This window comes from Myotis nattereri, assembly GCF_964212035.1.
Source record: "Myotis nattereri genome assembly, chromosome: 20".
Lineage (NCBI taxonomy): Eukaryota > Metazoa > Chordata > Mammalia > Chiroptera > Vespertilionidae > Myotis > Myotis nattereri.
The window spans coordinates 4,813,150-4,833,711 of record NC_138096.1 but is presented as its reverse complement, the minus strand read 5'-3'; the positions used below and the strand labels follow the sequence as shown (position 1 = coordinate 4,833,711).

Below are 20,562 nucleotides of genomic sequence, written 5' to 3'. Positions count from 1 at the left end.
ATATTCTAAAATAGAGAGTTTCGGATGGTTGATGAGATTTAACTTTTAGGTAAAAAGATGACCTCTTTTTATGGTCTTAAAAACCAGAGTAGGATCTTAATTAGGGCTTCTTAAAAAATAAATATTGGCTATTTGGCCTTGCCAGTGTCTCCCAGATATACATGGTACAGGCTCTCATTATGTTTACACTGACTCCCGCTTCTCAGTGTCTCTGCTTCCCAGGTGCCTTGGTCCTGGCCACCATCCCAGCCCCTGGAAGTACTGCTTTCACTTCCCACCTTGTCCCAGGATCATGGTCTTCACTCAGACACCGTTTCTGCTTGAAGTCTCCCTTTCAGGGGTGGGAATTTGCATATAAAGAAGAGCTCCTTGGCTCCTAGCAGGATGTGTGGCGGGGGCTCCAGTGGGAGACCCTCTGAGATCCTCCTCTCGTCTGAGAGACTTGTCTTCTCTGTGTCCCTCAGGAAAGGGGTCAGCATCTTGATTTTTCACTTCTGAGGGGTGTGCATTAGGTAGTATTAATCTCCAGTTTATGGCATTTCTAACTTGTCAAGGTAAAGTGACATTTTAAGTAGGCTAAAATAATATATATATAGTTCATTATTTTTCCTTATATTTTAAAAAATATTTAGGGATTGAAATCATCTTTACCAGATTACAGAGCTGCAACGTATATGATAATATGTCAGATTTCTGTGAAAGTGACCATGGAAGATACCATCGTCAATTCATTGGCCTCACAGATCATCAAAACATTGACGAAAACCCCCTCTTTGATCAAGGAGGGACTGGGTTGCCTGATAGTGCTGCTGCAGAGGCAGAAGCCAGAGAGTCTGGGGAAAAAGTACGTACCCTTGAATTGAGAAATGATAACTAGATGTTATTTTGACGTTATTTTAAATCATTTTTTGTTTTTAAGATAAATTGCTCTTTATTGTGTAACTTGTTAAGTCAACACCTTATGTACTTGTTTCTTCAAAGGCCATTTCCTCACTTGTGCAATGTTCCTGATCTTATTACAATACTGCGTGGGATTTCTGAAACATACGACATCAGTCCTCTTCTGCGGTACATGCTTCCGCATCTGGTCGTCTCCATCATTAATCACGTTACAGGTACGTGGTTGCAATTTTATGTGTCAGAACGTGTTTTCTAATATTTAATTCTCTTAAAATAGGAGCCAGGCCTGTGCTCAGACCTTTTCTTTTTAAATAGATTTTTATTAATTTCAGAGAGTCAGGGAGCGGGAGAGATAGAAACATCAATGATGAGAGGGAATCATTTATTGGCTGCCTCCTGCACGCCCCCTACTGGAGATGGAGTCTGCAACCCAGGCATGTGCCTTGACTGAATATTGAAACGGGACCTCCTGATTCATAGGTCAACAGTCAACCACTGAGCCATGCCAACCCGGCTAATTGTTTTATTTTATTGTTAGTAGTAGTTGTTAATCTTTTTCTGTGCCTAACTTATAAATTAAACTTTATCACAGGTATGTTTGTATAGAAAATAAACGTTGAATATATAGTGTTCGGTATCATCCAAGGTTTCAGGCATCCACTGGGGGTCTTCAGACATAGTCTAGTCTCCATGGAAGGTTTAATGAGATCTAGGTTCAGGTCCCAACTTCAACTGCTTGTAATGAGATCTGGAGAAAGACTGTATTTTTGGATTTCTGTTTCATTAAAGAGCTAGGCATGATCATCCTTCTTTTTATAAAAGTACATAGAACTTTAGATAAAGGATAAATGAGGGTAGTTTAGATGCAGAAATGCTTTGAAAAATATAAATGACAAAATATGTGAAAGACAATTTTGAAAATGGATTTTTAAAATACCCAAAAAAGTGAGTTTTAGTGTACATGTTTTAAAGTTATTCCTGTAGGAAAGTTTCTGCTCTAAGTGAATATAATAGTATAAGCATGCAAAAATCATTTCCCCAATCAATTTTAACTTGTCATATATATTAAGGAGAAGAAACTGAAGGGATGGATGGTCAAATCTACAGGAAACACTTGGAAGCTATACTTACACACATATCACTGAAGAACAACTTAGACCATTTGTTGGCTAGGTAAGTGGTTATTTCTAACATGCCTTTGATTTGTATTTTCATAAGTATTTAGTCCAGTAATTGTGACAACAGAAAAAGTAATTTTTCTTGCTTATATTTAGTGCTTATACCTGATCATGAAAAGTTAATAGTTAAGCTAAATTTGGGTTATAGCTTCATGTAAATTGTATCTGTTTAGTTTCCTAAACATAAAGGGACTAAAATGCCTGAAACAATTGGTATTCAGTAACTATCACCTAGAAGCTTCCTATTAAGGATTGGTATCAAGTGAAAGTTATTCCTTTTCTGTAAAAATAGTTCAGTTTCCCATTTTCTTTTCTTGCTTAAAGGGCACCTTGATAGAGTGCAAAGAATGTAGGCATAGCGATGAGATGCGGACTTGAACCCTGCCCCTGTCCTTCCCAGGAGAGCAGGGTAGGCAGTTCTGGAGGCCAGGCTGCCCAGATCTAGGTTTGCCCTTGTGTGACATGGGCCCTGTGCCCACGTGCTGGTGTGTCCTCATTCCTGCTCTTGCTCCCAGCACTGGCTTGTGAATGGAAGGGGAGTGTGCACGTAAAGTCGTTGGGAGCTTGGGCTCTGGAATCAGACTGGGAGCTCATCTTTGAAAGGAGCAGTGGGGCTCACCAGGGCAGCGGCTGTGTCTGGTCTTGTTTGACATCAGGCAGGTTATAGGGCTTATAGCCCTGGTGTTGTACCTGTGAAATAAGTAGTTTTCTACCTGGAGGTGATGAGAGTTAAAGATAATATTCCTAAACCACCTAGGACATGGTAGGTACTCGCACAGTAACTCTCATGTCTGCTAATCCTGGCTTTGTTTTGCAGCCTTCTTTTTGAAGAGTATATTTCATATAATTCACAGGAAGAAATCGATCCTAATAAAGCATCTTTGCTTAATGAACAGTTTCTTCCACTTATCAGACTTTTAGAAAGCAAGTAAGTTGTGTGTCTTCATGCCTCTTGTTCTGTTAATGTGTGCCTCTTGCTTCATTTTAATATAGTAAATGAGTTGTAAAGAGCCTGTCTTTTTTTTCCCCCTCCAGGAAGGGACAGTATAGGATTTAAATATATTTCAAATATTAGAGGATAATTTTTTTGTTGAGAGACTCTTTTGTTGTTGTAAATCACAGGAACAAATTCGATCGCTATCACTTGATTTTACATATTCTAGCTGTTAAAGTTTTAGTCTCAATCGGTAATTTTAAAACTTTTATTTATGTCATTGATACACATAGGGTACATGTGGTTCATAACTTTGTATTATTTTTTATGTAAATTAACTCTTCGAATTTCTTCTCAGATATCCTAGAACGTTAGATGTTGTCTTAGAGGAACACCTAAAGCAAATTACAGACCTAAAAAAACAAGAACTGTTTCACCAATTTATCTCTCTTTCTACAAGTGGAGGGAAGTACCAGGTGAGTTTTTCTTCGGAGGAATTGAGGCAGTTCGGGCTATATCTGTGTGAATATTTGAAGAACTCAGGAGGAAATGGGCTATTTCACTCCTCTCTTTGGAGTGTTTTATGGAGAGAAGAGATTTTACAGTTTTGCCTAGTTATTGAAGTAAGGCTGTGAGGCAGGGATTGAATACCAGGAGAAAAGTACAGGACTTGAACTGAATGTGGTACTTATTTCAGGTAAAACTCAGTGTTTGGAAATTCTATATATGATGCTCAGTAGTAGTCACCAAAGGGTGGCCTCACTCAGGTTGTAGTGTCCTAACCTTTCCCCTCTGTCTGCACTTTCCATGTGGTGCAGCCACCCAGGGAGGCTAAGTCATTGATCAGAAAAAAGGAGGTGGACTTCTATTTCATGATCATGTTAGAACTTCAGAAGTTTTCTGGTGATTCATCCTAAATCTTTATACTAGAAGTTAAACATTTAAGTAGCTCTTATAATTAGCCTTGAAAATAAATATTATCAAGAGACATCATTGTTGGTTTTTCTCCCTCATAATTAGACTTTCATCTTTCATTTTCAAATCTTAGCTTGGTATACAGATTTCTTTAGTCTAATTACATAAATGAAGTAGGTTGTTACTAATTTGAGTGTTATTGTATCATTTAGAGGAATTGCATCGGTCTTCAGTGATCAGTTTTTTTAGTTTAATTTTCATTAAGGTGTTAATATAATGACTTACCTCAGGTGTTTTTCACTTTGGAATCTATAATAATAAAAGCGTAATATGCTCATTAGACCAGACATCCTTCTGGATGTCCTTCCATCCTTCCTGACGAAGCCAGGGCTTCGAGGGAAGCCTAGGTCCCGGGTGCAGAGGGAAGCGGGTGCTGGCAGCCGGGGGAAGGAAGGCCTACTCTTGCACGAATTTCATGCATCAGGCCTCTAGTCACATATATAAAGTACACAAAATTACTTCATTGAGTTACTAAGTTAAACCTACATTTAGACAAGCATACAGGAAATCATAGCTTTAACAACACAAATTTTTTCGTCTGTTATAAGCCATACCATGTTCTGGAGACAAAGGTTTTGCTTTCCTTTTTGGTTTCTGAAATTGGACAGTCGTTACTGAGTGTGTGGGGTGGTTTTCTCTGGTTTTTATTCTTGATCCTGTGCTGCTAGGATTTAGTGGTGAATCATTTGGTAATTGTGATGAATCCTTTAGTTTTTAGCAGATTCCAATACCTCCTTGATGCTCAGTCTGAATCACCCACTTGCCCCTGTGAGACTTCTGGCCGTTAATCATCTGAAAAATATCATGAAAACATCAAAGGTTGGTGTCAAATAGCTTTCATTTGTGATGTTTTTATCCTTACGGTGAACTCATCTCAAAAGGCCTTTTCGAGGTTGTCTGGTTCAAGGCCAGTGTGCCCAGGGTGTTTGCGTTTGCATTCAGGGCAGAGCCTGTTGCCCATGACTGTGTTCCGGAGAGCTTTCCACAAACCCAGCCTCCTTTCTGGTGTACGTCTTACAAGGTTTTAGCAACAACTAAATATTTTTTTCTCTCTTGCACAGGAGAGTATCGATGAGTCTTTCATAAAAGAAGCTATTTTAACCCGATTAGGTGATGATAGTATAGACGTCGTTTTGTCGGCAATAAGTGCTTTTGAGGTGAGTGAATTTGTTGTTCTTTGAAATGCACATTTTTTTGGTAAATATTTTCCTGCCCTTCTCACGTGATTCTCTGATGGAGGCAGGAATATATTTGAAAATTATTCTTCCATTGTAAATTTGTTCTTTCGAGAGCACAGACAGCCTGGTTGGGGAGAGCTCATGAGAGTAATGAGATTGCACTTTGTGAATTTTACCTTGGGGTTATGGGAAATTGGCTCGTGAATGCCACTTTTGAGAAATTGCTCTCATAGAATTTTAAAATTACACTAGGATTCCTGGGAGATAATTTGTAATTCATTATTTTTTGAAGGTCATTTAATAAGCACTGTATGTACTTAAAGCAAGTAAAAATTTATTCAGGATATTTCTTTCCCTAGATTTTCAAGAGCCACTTTAGTCCAGAAGTGACTGTTTCAAATCTTCTGAATCTCTTTCAAAGAGCAGAACTTTCAAAAAATAGAGCATGGTATGTATTCCTTTCTCCTCATACACTTTTGAATTGATGAAATTCTTTTCTGTCTTTTTTTAATATATTTTTATTGATTTCAGAGAAGTAGGGACAGGGAAGGAGAGATAGAAACATCAGTGATGAGAGAGAATCATTGGCTGCCTCCTGCACGCCCCCTACTGGTGATCGAGCCCACAACCTGGGCATGTGCCCTGACTGGGAATGGAACTGTGACCTCTGGTTCATGCGTTGATGCTCAACCGCTAAGCTCCTTAGAAAAAGAGAACGTATTTGCAGGGTTTTGTATCCATTGTATTTAATTCTTAGCACGTAGTATGTGTTCAGAGAATTTTTGAACTCATGAATGAATTTCTGATTTCTAGTGGAGATAAGATATATATATATATTGTGATAAGTTTTATGTGATATTAACCTAATGTGATTTCTCAAAAAAAAAAAAAAAAAAAAAAGGGCTTGACAGTTTAAAATTACTGTCCCAAATAATTCCTTTCTTAGCGTGGATTTTAAGTGATCATCCTGGCGTTTCTGAATAACGTATTTGATGCGGAGACGAGGATGTCACTGGAGCTGGAACAATGTAATGATTTTTTGCTGAATTGAAGTGTCTAAGGTGTCTCTGAGCCAAACGTGCTTTTATATGTTTTAGGTATGATGTCCTTGAGGGGGCAGCAGACATACTGATTAAAGAAGAGATGCTGAGTGGAAACGATGAGTTGGCAAACCAGGTGGTGGTGCATCTGCTTCCATTCATGGTCATTGACAGTGATGACCTGGAGTCGGCCGAGACGAAACTCGCTATTTATTTATCCAAGTCAGGAATTTGCTCTCTGCACCCTGTGCTAAGAGGCTGGAAAGCAGGTGAGAAATTCAGTCGCTTTTTAGAAAAAATGAACAGATAACACTTTAAAAAGAAGATAAGTACAATTGAAAATTGGCTATACTTGTTATTTGAAATCATGTTTATTGTATGCCAGCAGGATTAAAAAATTTTTGCTGAGATAAAATATATACAATGAGAAAGAAACTCACAAATTCAGAATTGTATAAAAGGGAAAATAAAAAGCAAACCTTTATAGGAAAATTGTAAAATTTTTCTTAGGTTCCTTACTCTACATGATTCTTTAGGTGAGTGTTGGTGGCATAAGGGCCCTGTGTTTAAATTTTTTTTTTTTTTACAGCTCTTGAAAATGTGATTAAAAGCACAAAATCCGGCAAACTAATTGGTATAGCAAATCAGAAGATGATTGAGTTGTTGGCTGACAATATAAATTCAGGGGCTCCTTCTTCAGTGTTGAAGCTGGTATGTCTGTTGTTGAAGTTCATCGCCCAGATTTCATTCCTGTAATCTTATGTGATTTTCCGTATTTGCTTTACTAGATTCTTCTTTTTTTAATTTATTTTATTAATAATAACTTTTGCATTCTAAGTAATTTGTTTTGCTCTAGACATGTTTAGTGTTGTATCGTATATTCTGCAGATTATTAAAAATCCTTGACATTTTATATAATTTATTTCATTGTGATTCCATATTGGACCAGAAAGAAAAATATATACTTTTTCACTTCCTTTTTTCCCCTCTCTCATTTAAAATATTAAAGTTATATTTTTGTTAAAATAGCATAATATCTAAAGGAGGAGAAAATTTCTTTTGATGTAGTTTTAAAATACACCTTTGTAAAAACATTGCCGAAACCAGTTTGGCTCAGTGGATAGAGCGTTGGCCTGCGGACTGAAAGGTCCCAGGTTCGATTCCGGTCAAGGGAAATAAATAAATAAATAAAAACATTTATCCAGTTGGCAAGTACAGTTATGTTCATTATAATTTCTGAAATTATTTTTGTAATTAGAAATTAGTACTTACTACTATTTTCACGTTTTATATTTGTCATCTGACTTGACATGCAAAACACAATACCTAGGGTAGGCCTTAGGGAGAGAAAATTGGCGCAAACCAAGAGCAACCAGTAATGGACCCTGTCTGTTTTTGAAGGTGGAGGATTTAATCAGCGTTGGGGAAAAGGAGTCCTTTAGCCTGAAGCAGAAAGTGACTTTTCACGTGATCATGGCCGTGCTTGTCTCTTGCTGTTCATCTTCAAAAGGAACTCACTTTCCATTTGCGATAAGAGTCTTCAGTTTGCTGCAGAAAAAAATAAAGAAGCTGGAAAGTGTCCTGACTGCAGTGGTAAGGAGGCACCGTGCCCGGGAAGCTGCGTGGTGAGGAGCGGCAGTGGCCTGGCCGTCAGGAGGCCCAGGTGCGGCTGCTCGGGGCTGGAGAGAATGTGGAGCCGCCTTGGCAGCGTAGAGAGTGGATCTGGTGCTTTCTTCCTTTGGCCGAAAATCTAGATTTCAGGGTCGCAGTGTTGTGTCTGTGTCATCTTTACTGGGTAGTTAATTGGTTAAGCTGCGCCTGACTGCCTTTAGTGGTGGAGAATTCACTGGATGTGTCTGTGCTTGAACAAAAGACTCCTGGTGCTCCGTTTACTGAAAACAGACCTTCTGTGTTATATTAGACTTGGTTCTCGCTGTCTCTGAGTGTTCCTAAGTTACTAGTTTATATCTTTACTAAGTACCACATCTTGAGGTAATAGATTGTTCTTTTGATATCTGCCCTAGACTGCAAGCCTCCAGCGTGCTTGGGTCTGGGGTGACCCTGTGCATTCCTACAGTGCTTGCTAGAACATTATGGAACGGTTTGAGGCCTTGCCCTGCTGCATCCGGAGCAAGGTTATAGAAATTTCAGACAGTCGCCAAAAAAAGCAAATAAAAACAAAGCACAAAACAACAACAACAAAAAATAATACCTTCCCCATATAATAGTATTTTGTTAATTGTCCTCCAAACGAATTATATCTTTTTCACATTGACAGGTACCCTTAGGATTTTGTAAGTTCTGGTCATGGCCACAGATAGCTAAAGTTATGTAAACTGTAAAGGAATAAATCTTCACATTTTAAAAAGTTAGCGCAGGCAGGCCCTTTTTAACTTCTTTGTTATCTTTTGTAAAAGTGCTATGGCCTGGACTGGATTTGTTCTCGGTGCAAGAGGGTGGACAGATTGAGTGTTTTCGATATATGTAGGGACGGTGATTTTCTGTTTCATATTTAATCCCCTTCCTGAGAGTCAGGAGCACCTTCTGGCCGTGGCAGCACATTGAGCCAAGAATTCACTGACGACTGTATCATGTGAGTCTGGCTTTGGACTGTTTTTGTCCAAGTTACTACTCTGCACGCGCCTGTGTGCAGCCTCTTGTCATTTTCCTGCACCTTTTTTCCTGCTTCCTTTTGGCATGTATAGTATAATTCCTAAAGACTGTAGCAGTTTGGTACTTGTTTAGAATCACCTGCAGGGGTAGAGATGTTACCATGTATCGTCTTCAGGTTGCCAGTAAAAATGTGAAAGGAGAACAGTCCATTTACGGATCTCCTGGAAATGCAACTCCTCTTTCTGTTTAGAGAGGTGCCGTTTCATAAACACAATTTATATGGATCACGTTTGTTTTTAGAGCTGGCACTTTAAGAAAACGTAGGTAAAGTGAGGCCATGGTTAACGCATTTCTGTCTTGTGAACATGTGGACCTCTTTAAAAACCTGATTCAAGTTATTCTCACCTAAATTCACATACAGACGGAAGTTCCCATATTATTCAGCCACATACATCATTGCAGTCCACCTGTGGGCCTCTTTAAATCTGTGCTGTCTTTGTTTCCTTGCCATTTCAGGAAGTGCCCCCGGAATGGCATGCTGAGCTGGTGCTGGACAGAGGGATGCCAGTGCAGCTGTGGGCACATTACATCCAGCAGGTCCGCACTGCCCAGCGGATTGCCGTGGAAGACTCGGTGTTACTCCTGTTTTCGCTGAAAAACTTTATTCATGCACTGAAGGCGCCTAAATCCTTTCCTAAAGGTAGGACAAGGCGGGAATCTTTTGAATGGGATACCCTGGAGAACGGAGTTCTTGGATCCACGGCTGGGCTTGTGTTGAGTGAAAAGGCCCCGCAGCGTTCACATAAGTCACGCACGGTCTCTTTCGTCACATACGTGTAGGTGGCGTGTGGTGGAACCCTGACCGCCTGGAGGAAGACGGCAGAGACTACCTGCGCTTGCTCATCGGGCTCTTCGAGATCATACTCAGTGGTGCCGACAGCACGCACTTCCGGGTGCTGATGAAGCTGTTCATGAAGGTGCGAGCCTCTTCTCTCAGGCGTACTCTTCCCTTTCAAGTAATGCAGATATTCTAGTTATGACCGTTTTGAGTGAAAGCGAAAGTAGACTTTTAAACAGCAAAGAGCATTTGATGGTAAACACTGGCCTTGCCAAGCAGCGCTGTGATCAGGGCCCCAGTCAGGAGGTTTGACCGAGACTGACATGGCCGCCTGCCTCCCGGTGGGCTAGGCCTGGTCACTTGTGTAATCAGTCTGCTTGGTGGGTTCATGCCATTGCCCACGAGAAATTGATGTTCGGAAAGGTGATTGAGTATATTCAGAGTCACTCGGAAGAAACGTTGTCACAGCGCCAGTGACCTCCGTGCTGCCTGGGCCAGAGGTCAGTGCCTTGTTCTTGTCTGCCTGCCTCCTGAGCAGCGTTTGACACAGTGGACAGTGTTCACTCCGTCTTCACAGGACTTCCTGTGTGAGGCGTCCTGACACCACTCTTCTCGCTGTTCTGCTTAGAGTACTCGATCGGTTTTTTGGTTGTTAAATGTGTTCAAGTGCAAGCCATAGCGAGTCCTCTGAATATCAGTCCTCTGAATTTATTTGCATACTTCCTAGTTTGCTAAACTACCAAATGTAGAATTTGTAAGTGGCTAGACAAAACAAAATACTGTAATAAAGTATTCTTTTTCTATAATTGTACACTAGGGAAAGGGACTAGGAACTAACCTATATTTAGTAAAATTTAAACTTCACTGTTTTGTTTTGTTTAATTCAGGTACACCTAGAAGATGTGTCTCAGTTATTCAAGTTCCTTTCTGTTGTATGGACCTGTGGGTCTAGCCTTTCCAACCCACTGAGCTGCCGCGTGAAGACAGCGCTACAGACGCAGGCCCTGTACATGGGCTGTGCAGTGCTGGCCTCGCAGACGCCCCAGAGCAAAGCCCAGCTGGCCTCCATGTCTTCCCCAGGTACTTCGGAGCGTTGTCACGTTGTCCTGTTGTGACTGCTCTTCAGCCTTCTCTGTAGGTGGTATGTGTGGGTTGTCGTTTGGAGAATTCCTTTTTTGTAGATTTTTAAATAGAGCATTTGCATGTGTCCCCCCCCCCCCAACTAAATAGACTGTTTACTTCTAAGTATTGCTTTTAAGTTACAAAGGTCAATTGCAAAATCTCACTAAAACAAATGATAGAAGTGATAGGTGATGAATCCAAACCATCATAATATAATTCAGTATTGAACTAAAATTTCTGCATTGAAAAGTGAAGTCAGCCCTTGCTGGTGTTGCGCAGTGGATAGAGCATTGGCCTGTGGACTGAAGGTCCGGGTTCAATTCCGGCAAAGGGGAAGTAAAGTCACAGTAAACATCAATTCAGGACAAAATCTTTGTAAAGCACGATGCACTAATGGGTGACTTCCTCCACACAACTGTACAGGGTTGTGTATACAGGGGTGTTTGCAGCGGTTTTAATGCAAAAAGTCTAGAAATCGAAACTTTCTCCAGTGAGGTACTGGTTTTAAACATACGGAAAATCAGGGAAGACCTGTACAATTTAAAAAGAATGGTTTTAGTTTTGTGTGGAAAACACTCCCAGAATGTTTTGCAGTTTCTGCAGAACAGTGTATCTACACTGTGCTCTCATTTGTGTACTTTCCAAAGAATTTACCAGCATCTGTCTAACATTTTTCTAGAATACCAGATACAGTGAATGGTCTTTGGAGAGGGAGTGTGAGTTGGGAGTAAAACTTCTCATTATGTACTCTGGGGTACTATTTAAATTTTATGCTGCTTTCTGTCTTTAAATTGTTATTTACATTTTTTTCCCTTTGGTTTCAGTAGTGGCATCTCTTCTCCTTAACCTGGGGAGCCCCATAAAGGAAGTGCGGAGAGCGGCTGTTCACTGTCTGCAGGCCCTTGGGGGTGTGGCCTCCCAGTTGCACCTGGTGATTGAGCACGTGACTCCCAAAGCAGAGGAGGTCACCTCAGATGCCTCCTACGTCATCCAGGTAGCTCACCCGCACAGGAGGCTGCGTGTGCGCGCACCTTGTGTCCACCTGAGTGGTTTCCTCCGCTCTTGACTTGCTTTGTAAGGATTTTGAGTTTAGTCTCTGAATTTAGAAACTGATATGTCAATATTTGCACATCTTCCTCCCCCATTTTTTAAAGATAGCTGCTAGAAGACAAGTGCCTGGCTTTTGAGAGTAAGCTAAGGGGCACCAATGTCTTTTCCTGTTAAGGTTTCAGGGGAAATGAAAAATGACCCTCCATAATTAGTACATTTAACCTTATAGTTCCTTAACTCTTCTTTTCCAATTTTCTTTTTGGTTCCCTAGGATTTGGCTACTTTATTCGAGGAACTCCAGAGAGAGAAAAAACTGAAGTCTCATCAGAAGTTGTCTGAAACTTTGAAAAACCTGCTTTACTGTGTATCTAGTTGCCCATCTTATGTTGCCAAAGATCTGCTGAAAGTGCTTCAGGGGGTCAACAGTGAGGTGAGTGCAGTGAGTGGCCCGGATGCCATGGGGTGTCACGGCAGGTCACCGTAACACTGCTGCACCGGCGAGGCCGGCAGAGTCACACGCACGCCTTCAGAATGCACGTTCTCTTACTCATTTGGGGAGGGAAGCATCGTGATGGGGAAAAACACATGGGAAACCAAAAGCACATATTGGTGCGTTTCTTCCCGTTTTAAAGTTGTGTGTTATCCCTGTCGAATCGCTGACTTGATTTTACATGAGCTTTAAAGTCACATGGGGAAACCCCTGGAGGTGCGCGCTGCAGAAAAGCTTGGGTTGAGTCTGTGCTTCCGGTGAAAATCCTCCACGAGGTGATATATTCAGACATTCCAAACCATTTGCTCACTTTTTAAAGTTGTACACTTTCCAGGTGGAAATCCACAGCTTTCATTATGTTGTCAAGGAAACCTGTGGTACAGAAGCGGGGTTCCGGGGCCTTGTTGATGTGACGGGGTGTGCTGCTCTTGCCACTCACTCGTCCTGGTGTCCAAGTGCCTGTGCTCCCCCAGCTTCGGACTGACTGCAGGTGGAGACGTACTAACGGGTGGAATAGTACATCTGACTGTATTTTCCTGGTGGGAGCAAACATGGCATTTATCAGCTGTGTGTCATCCCGGGCGTAGTTTAAACAGGAATTGACCATCTTATTCTGTAAAGAACCAAGTAGTGAAAATTTAGGCCCTGCAGGGCACACAGTCTCGTACAGCTGCTCAGCTCTGCCTTCTGTTGCTGTGGTAGTGGAGACAGTATGTGAGCAGATGGGCCCAGAAGCCATATTTTGCTGGCATTAGTTAAAGCCTTCACATACATTATTTGCATTAATATTAATTATACCAAGCTGGAAACACTTAGGGAAAGGTGCAGTGTTTTAGAAAAAGCTAAAATTAATATTTATAATCTAAAACTTCAGTTTTGTTTGTATTTCCTGTTTTCAGAAAGTCTTGGGACACTCAGGTTTCTCCATTGATCCCTGAAGGGTAGAGCTTTTTGACCATCCATTGTAGACTAAGCTATAGAAGGGACCTGAGTACTTAATTGGGTTAACAGTCATCCCATGTCCCAGAGGACATCAATATTGAGGGGTTTTCTCCAGGCTAGGCTCCCAGGCTTCCAACAGGATGTCTTTGCAGATCTTTGTTAAAGCAAGAAAACATGGACCAGTGTGGTAACTGTTTACTAATCAACTTTCCACACTTCAGATGGTGCTTGCCCAGCTCTTGCCTATGGCTGAGCAACTGCTAGAAAAGATCCACAAGGAGCCCTCGGCTGTCCTGAAAGACGAGGCCACTGTTTTGCATCTCATTTTGGGAAAATATAATGAATATTCAGCTTCTCTGTTACATAAGGACCCAAAGAGTTTAGACATATTCATAAAAGCTGTGCACACCACGGAGGAACTTTTTACGGGCATGCCATCCGTTCAGATCACAGCCCTCGAAAAGGTCAGTGACTTCTTTCAGAAACAAAAGCACATTCAAGCTTTTAAAAATGTGTGATGTTTTACTTGGAGAAGATGAACTGGACTGGACATGTTTTAAAGGAATATGATTTATTTGACCCACTTGGCAAAACAGTGATGTACATGAGTCATTAAAAAGTATTGCATTTTAAATGACAAAATTGGGAACAATTTTACATTTGTAAGAGAATGATGTAAAGAATGTTTTAGGGATTAAAGTTTGTTCATTGAGCTCAATGCCTTTTTCTTTTTTGTTTTTAACCTTTAGATTACAAAGCCATTTTTTGCTGCTATATCAGATGAAAAAGTTCAGCAGAAGCTTTTGTGCACATTGTTTGACTTACTGGTGAACTGTAAAAATTCCCATTGTGCTCAGACTGTTAGCAGTGTTTTTAAAGGGGTAAGTTGTTTGTTCTCTTCCAAGTAACACCATGTTGAAGGATCCTCCGTGTACAGTGCTTTTAGAATGTCCAATGTTACCATTACCAAAATCCACAGAAAAGGCAGTCATAGAGAAGTGCTAAATCAGAATTAGAAATCTTCACTGTTGTTTTTAGTGTCTGAAATATTTATGGTTTTAACCAGGTAGCAAGTGTGTGTTAGTTGGAGTTTAATGGTGTTAGAGGGGATCTGCTTGTTGGAATGAGTGGTGGCCGGGTGCTCACCTAGCAACAGCTCATTCTGCCTAACTTCAATGTTGTCTAATGATGCGTGTGGAGTGACGTTGAGAGCTTGCGTGTTGGTTTGTGTGTCCACTGAGACCCAGCATATATCAGAATAAGCACTAATTACCCCGTTGTTGGAAGTCACATGCTCAGAGGGTAAGAGCCTGGGTAGCCCTAGTGTCTGCGCTCAGCATTCTCAGAAATTACCGTGTATTTACTCAGATTTCTAAGGCAAATTAAGTGAAACAAATTAAGGTACAGAGCAGTGTGTGCCATATGCTCCTGTTTGTTTGTTTTATTCGTTCCATCTTTACACCGCTGTCAGCATACGGGAAGTTTTCAAAGGAATACAGAAGAGTCGTTAGTGGTGTTTGCCTTTGGGGTTTGGCCTGGGCTCCAGAGTCATAGGGAGACATAAAAGCGAACGGAGGTGTTCACTGCATCGCTTTCAGTCAACGTTCACTGCTTTAATTTTATCCTGTGAGGTATGGCATCAACATTTTTTCACGTTTCAGATTTCCGTCAACGCTGAGCAGGTCAGAATAGAACTGGAGCCACCAGATAAAGCAAAGTCCTTGGGCACAGTTCAGCAAACAAGAAGGCAGAAGATGCAGCAGAAGTAAGCTGTGACTGCAGGGAGCATGCTGCTCCAGGCCTTGAATGTGATAAAACCGTTGTGGTTTTTCCATACTCTCAATTTGGCATAATCAGGTGTATTTACTCTTAGCGCTAATAGTATTTGCTTTTCCAACTTGTTGTCACATCTGTTTCCCAGGAAATCACAAGACCTAGAATCTGTTCAGGACGTTGGAGGTTCTTACTGGCAAAGAGTAACCCTCATCCTGGAACTACTGCAGCACAAAAAGAAGCTCAAAAACCCTCAGATCCTGATCCCAATGCTCTTCAACCTGCTGTCGAGGTAACGGTCCTGCCTTTGGTCCAGGAGAGAAGGGGATTCTGATTCCTCCTCATCTTATTTTACTTCCCGCTCTTCTTTCTCTTGCTTCGCTGGTCTGTAAAGTAGAGCAAGTTAAGAACTGTTGTAGAAAGACAAAAAGGATGGTTTAGGACCCATTGCCAGTGCCCACGCTGACCTTCATCCTGGGCTGTGTAGTAGGTGGCCACCTGCCTTGCAGTCCACTTTCTCCTTTCAGTGCCGTGTCCCCGGGGCTGCATTGCTTGTATTTAAAGATACAAGGCCACACCCAGTCTATATTTTAGGTGTAAATTATTAGATAGAGAGCCATAGCGAGTGCCATTGAATTGTGGGTGTGTTCTTTCATCTGAAAGGCAAAAGGCAAATCAATTCTTAGATTCTACACAGGGTGATGGAAAGTGCAGTAGGGAGGAGAGGTAATTTGACATAAGCACCTGCCTGTATGAGAAGTTAGAATTCGAAATCTTCCAGCCTGTGTATAGACTTGATGTTTAATGTTAACGTCCTAGTCATTCCTTATTGAACATGTGTGCTGAACAGTGGTCATGGGCTGTCACTGACTGACATCATTCAGCTCTCACATCCCGTCCTCTTCCGGATCCTGCAGGTGCTTAGAGCCTTTGCCTCTGGAGCAGGGGAACATGGAGTACACCAAACAGCTAATTCTCAGCTGTTTGCTCAACATCTGCCAAAAGCTCTCTCCAGACGGCGGCAAAATACCAAAAGGTATGTGCGTGCTTCGTTGGAGGGGAAGGTGGGAGATTGTTCACCTCCGGCAGGACCGTGCCTGCCACCCACAGCTTGTGTACCTCTCCCCACCGCAGACGTTCTGGACGAGGAGAAGTTCAACGTGGAGTTGATCGTGCAGTGCATCCGCGTCTCGGAGATGCCTCAGACCCACCACCACGCCCTCCTACTTCTGGGGACTGTGGCCGGGATATTTCCTGTAAGTACGCGTGGCGTGGGGCTTCCACGGGTGTTCCCGGTGCTTCCGTCTTCCCTGGACAGGCTCGTGGGTGCCAAGTGGTGTCTTGTGGGTTTTGCATTTCCCTGATGACTAATGAGGTTGAGCCTCTTTCCATGGGTGTATGGAAGTTTGTTTACCTTTGGAGAAATGTCTTTTTAAATCCTTGGCACATTTTAAAACTGAGTTTTTTCTCTTACTGCTGAGGTATAATGAATCATTGATACTTGATTTGTTTAAAATAGAAAGTGTTGAAAAATGTCTTTTCTTTCAGGATAAAGTTCTACACAATATTATGTCTATCTTTACATTTATGGGAGCCAACGTCATGCGTCTAGATGATACTTACAGTTTTCAAGTTATTAACAAGACAGTGAAAATGGTTATTCCGGCACTTATTCAGGTGAGCTGTCTTTAAACCATTGCTAGTATCATTTTCTACAGTTTTTAAAATTTTGTATAATATGAACTTCGAGTAGCAGTAAATGAGTGACATTTACCAGCCTTTCTAAAATGCTCAGGTATTAGTGCCTCTTAAATTGTAGACAATGAAGCTAAGAAGTAATCTTGAAAATTATGTCTTTTCCAAAATATGAATAAATATGCATTCTACAAGGATATAACTACAAAAGTGCCTTGACTTTATTCTGACAAAGTGAATTTACATTTACTGTGTATTTCAGGACATTGCATCAGTTTGGTAATAACCCTTGTGTAGGGCGATGAAGATAGGAAGCGTTAGAGCTACAGTGGCAGCCTTACTATGCAATTCCACAGACATGTACAAGCTCTCTCTAAGAGCTAAGCGCTCAGAGATGAGGGAGACGTAGTCTCTGCCTGTAAGGATGGACCATTTGAACTAAAAAGTGGCCTCGCAGATGAAAGAGGTTGGTCATCTCCTTGAGTTCTCTGTTTACCCCCACTGTTGTTGGTCGTATCTTATGTTGTTGACTGACCATTCCAGGGATGACCATATCAGCACTGTCTCCTTTGAATCTTGGTATTAGATTGGTATTCCCCATTTCCAGCACGTTAGTGAAACAGGACACACACACACACGTATATACTCAGAAAAACTCGGCCTTGTCATTGTATTTGCCAATAGAATAGGTAAGTGCTAAGAGTCCAGAATAGGCGCCGAAACCGGTTTGGCTCAGTGGATAGAGCGTCGGCCTGCGGACTGAAAGGTCCCGGGTTCGATTCCGGTCAAGGGCATGTACCTGGGTTGCGGGCATATCCCCGGTGGGGGATGTGCAGGAGGCGGCTGATCGATGTTTCTCTCTCATCGATGTTTCTGACTCTCTATCTCTCTCCTTTCCTCTCTGTAAAAACTCAATAAAATATAAAAAAAAAAAAAAAAAGTCCAGAATAGGGAAAGTCCACCTGGGCCAGGCTGACCAGTTTCCTAAGAAACCACGTGATTGGTAGGAAAGTGCAGGATTCGCCCAGGAAGTGGCAGCGTCGTCAGTAGCGCGAGCAGAGGCACAGCCGGGAAGGTGCACAGTGTGAAAAGTGCCATGTGGTTGATTTGTGGGGGGCAGAGAATCGAGACAGAAGTAGAGGGCGTTGGTTTGTTCATTCTTTTATTTATGGAACAGCTCTGTGATGAGCACCCATCCCAGAGAAGAATGGTCTGAACTTGATTCTGAAACGGCAGGAGCTCGTGGCCTCTCTGTGCTCTGTCGTACCCACTCTTCTCGAGCAAACACAAACCCTGCCTGGTCTCCGCAGCTCCCCGGGCGTCCGAAAGCAGGCTTGCTCTCAGTGCCTGGCATTGGGGTCTGCCATGTAGTGCCTCCTGTGCCCTCCTCACCCCGGTGTCTTGTTTCTGATGAGTCTCCTTTGCGGCCGGGCTCACATCCTACACTCAGTATTCCCCTCAGGGCCAAATAGTGCCTGGGATGTAATTTATCCTTCTCGAATATTTCCTGATTGGCCTCTGATTATTAAAATTATTTCAGTAGCGTTGGGCACACAGGAAGGCCGTGTCCTGCCCATTTAAAGCCTGCTCTGGGGGGGTTATTTGTTCGCCCCCTGACCCTGCTTGCCACCCTGCAGTCTGACGGCGGAGACTCTGTGGAAGTCACGCGGAACGTGGAGGCCATCGTGGTGAAGATCACGGGAGTGTTTGTGGATGCGCTGCCGCACGTCCCAGAGCACAGGCGCCTGCCGGTCCTGGTCCAGCTCGTCGACACCCTCGGCGCAGCCCGATTCCTCTGGGTCCTCCTCGTCCTGCTGTTCGAACAGTACATCACAAAGACCGCGCTGGCGGCCGCCTGCGGGGAGAAGGTCAGCGTGTGGGGCGGGTGGGGTGCAGGACGGGTGTTTCCCTCAGGTTTGTGATCTTTTCCAGCTGAACTGTGGGCAGCGATGTTCCGAGGGCAGTACCTGCCATGCTGGCTGAGAACTGCTCTTCCAGATCCCTGTCAGTCTTTAACGTTTCAGAGCCATGGCTCTGGATCCCACAGCAGCCACAGGCACCGCTGAGGGTGCAGGTCTGGTGCCCTGCGGGTGGTTCTGCTCTGAGCCCAACAGGACAGCTGTGAGGGATTAAACAGTGTCTCTTGAAAGTGGCTATGAAAGCATCTCACTGGGAAAGGGAAGAGTGTCCACATCAGTAAGATGCAGGGCATGTTTGGGGGAGCCCTGCTGGATAGATGAGGATGGGACTGAGCAGTCAGGACTGTTTTTAGATGAGAGGCTGGGTCTGGGAACAGATCTAGACCTGATCTGAGTAAAGCAGGGTGCTCAGTTCTGCGGAAGTCGTCACGCAGACTCGCCTGGAGTGTGCTTGCAACCCCCCTGGGCTGGCTCTTCAGGTATGGAGCTCGGTCCCGTGGTGATACATGGGACTGGAGGAATAAACGTGGTGACGCTGTGGCTAAGAAATATTTTTACGACATTCCCCTTATTGTGCTTATTAATTAACATGAATTGGACAGATGCAGTTTTACTACCTGTGTCTCTTCTCTATGCAGGATGCCATGTTGGAAGCAGACACTGAATTTTGGATCTCGGTCTGTTGTGAGTTTAGTGTCCAGGAGCAGATACAAAGCTTGATGAATATCCTCCAGTACTTGCTGAGGTTGCCGGAGGAAAAGGAAGGTGAGAGAACGGGGGCTTACTTCCTGTTGAACTGAACGGTCGGGGGTAGGAAGAGGTGGCAGTTTTTTTGTAGAAGAGAAGCAGTGGTGACGAAACACTGAAATGTATAGGAGACTTGGAGAACATTCCATTATTGCGCGCCAGTGACATTGGCTGGATGTGTGGCGTGTTCTTAGTTCTATGCCTTTCAGAGCACAACAGCCAAGCGTATTCGAAAGATGGGTCTGGGGACTTGCGGGGTAAGTTTTAGGACGTTTTCCACCTCTTAGAATTAAATGTTGAAGACTTCAGTCTGATGTGGCCACCAAGTACATGCCTGAGGCTTCAGAAATTAATTAGGCTCCTTGTACAACATTTTTGGCTTCCAGTTGCTTGGCTCAGCTGCCCTGCTTTTGTTTTGTTTTTCTTTTGGTCTTACACACACTTCTCAGGGCTGCGGGGTACTTCCTTAGTAAATGTATTCGTGCCTTTCACTAATTTATTTTTTTACATTTTTTTAAAAGTTGATTTCAGAGAGGGAGGGAGGGGGGGAGAGAGAGAGAGAGAGAGAGAGAGAGGGAGAGGAGAGAGAGAAACATCAATGATAAGAGAGAATCGTTGATCGGCTGCATCCTGCGCACCACCCACTGGGGATTGGGCCTGCAAACCGGGCATGTGCCCTGACCGGGAATCAGACCATGAGCTCCTGGTTCATAGGCCGACACTCAACCCCTGAGCCACGCCAGCCGGGCTTTCACTCATTTAAAAGGGAAAACTGAGTGTACTGGGTTAACGGGTTCTGTGCCTCTCTCAGACATGTACCCATTTCCTGTGCTCTCTGTGTCTGTATCTGTGTCTGCAGATTGAGGTCGAAGAGGAGTGTGGCCACCGATTTTGTTGCTCTTTTGCAGAAACCGTTCCCAAAGTGGCATCTCCTCCGAGCGAAGCCGCAGGGGAGGTGCTGCAGGTGTTCAGTGTGGACGCTCACACGGCCAAGCAGCTGCGGCACTTCAAGTTCCTGTCCGTGTCCTTCATGGCCCAGCTCCTGGCTTCCAGCCACTTCATCAGAAAGGTGTGTGTTCTTCAGATACGTGTATGAGACAGTGACTGCTTTTTCCGAAGGAACTGTGTTTTAAACTAGAAAAAAGAGCTTGGCAGGTATCATGAAAAC

The 20,562-nt window shown here is 43.0% G+C and overlaps 2 protein-coding genes across 2 annotated transcripts in view; one reads left to right on the top strand and one right to left on the bottom strand.

Annotated features, from left to right (window-relative positions):
* GPR137B (G protein-coupled receptor 137B) overlaps positions 1-20,562 on the bottom strand; it is a 499,787-nt gene that overhangs the window by 387,311 nt on the left and 91,914 nt on the right. The gene's annotated exons all lie outside the window — the stretch shown is intronic.
* The window catches only part of HEATR1 (HEAT repeat containing 1), a 34,086-nt gene that overhangs the window by 5,169 nt on the left and 8,355 nt on the right, over positions 1-20,562 (top strand). Inside the window, exons 7-32 of the mRNA XM_081114328.1 lie at positions 633-844; positions 982-1,115; positions 1,971-2,073; positions 2,896-3,006; positions 3,371-3,488; positions 4,699-4,806; positions 5,049-5,144; positions 5,525-5,613; positions 6,263-6,474; positions 6,795-6,916; positions 7,607-7,798; positions 9,335-9,518; positions 9,659-9,795; positions 10,544-10,736; positions 11,603-11,772; positions 12,100-12,258; positions 13,482-13,724; positions 14,010-14,141; positions 14,922-15,025; positions 15,182-15,325; positions 15,951-16,069; positions 16,168-16,289; positions 16,582-16,710; positions 18,366-18,596; positions 19,286-19,412; positions 20,303-20,463. Of these exons, the coding sequence (XP_080970454.1) occupies positions 633-844; positions 982-1,115; positions 1,971-2,073; positions 2,896-3,006; positions 3,371-3,488; positions 4,699-4,806; positions 5,049-5,144; positions 5,525-5,613; positions 6,263-6,474; positions 6,795-6,916; positions 7,607-7,798; positions 9,335-9,518; positions 9,659-9,795; positions 10,544-10,736; positions 11,603-11,772; positions 12,100-12,258; positions 13,482-13,724; positions 14,010-14,141; positions 14,922-15,025; positions 15,182-15,325; positions 15,951-16,069; positions 16,168-16,289; positions 16,582-16,710; positions 18,366-18,596; positions 19,286-19,412; positions 20,303-20,463 (3,852 nt within the window). The remainder of the gene's footprint in view (positions 1-632; positions 845-981; positions 1,116-1,970; positions 2,074-2,895; positions 3,007-3,370; positions 3,489-4,698; positions 4,807-5,048; positions 5,145-5,524; positions 5,614-6,262; positions 6,475-6,794; positions 6,917-7,606; positions 7,799-9,334; positions 9,519-9,658; positions 9,796-10,543; positions 10,737-11,602; positions 11,773-12,099; positions 12,259-13,481; positions 13,725-14,009; positions 14,142-14,921; positions 15,026-15,181; positions 15,326-15,950; positions 16,070-16,167; positions 16,290-16,581; positions 16,711-18,365; positions 18,597-19,285; positions 19,413-20,302; positions 20,464-20,562) is intronic.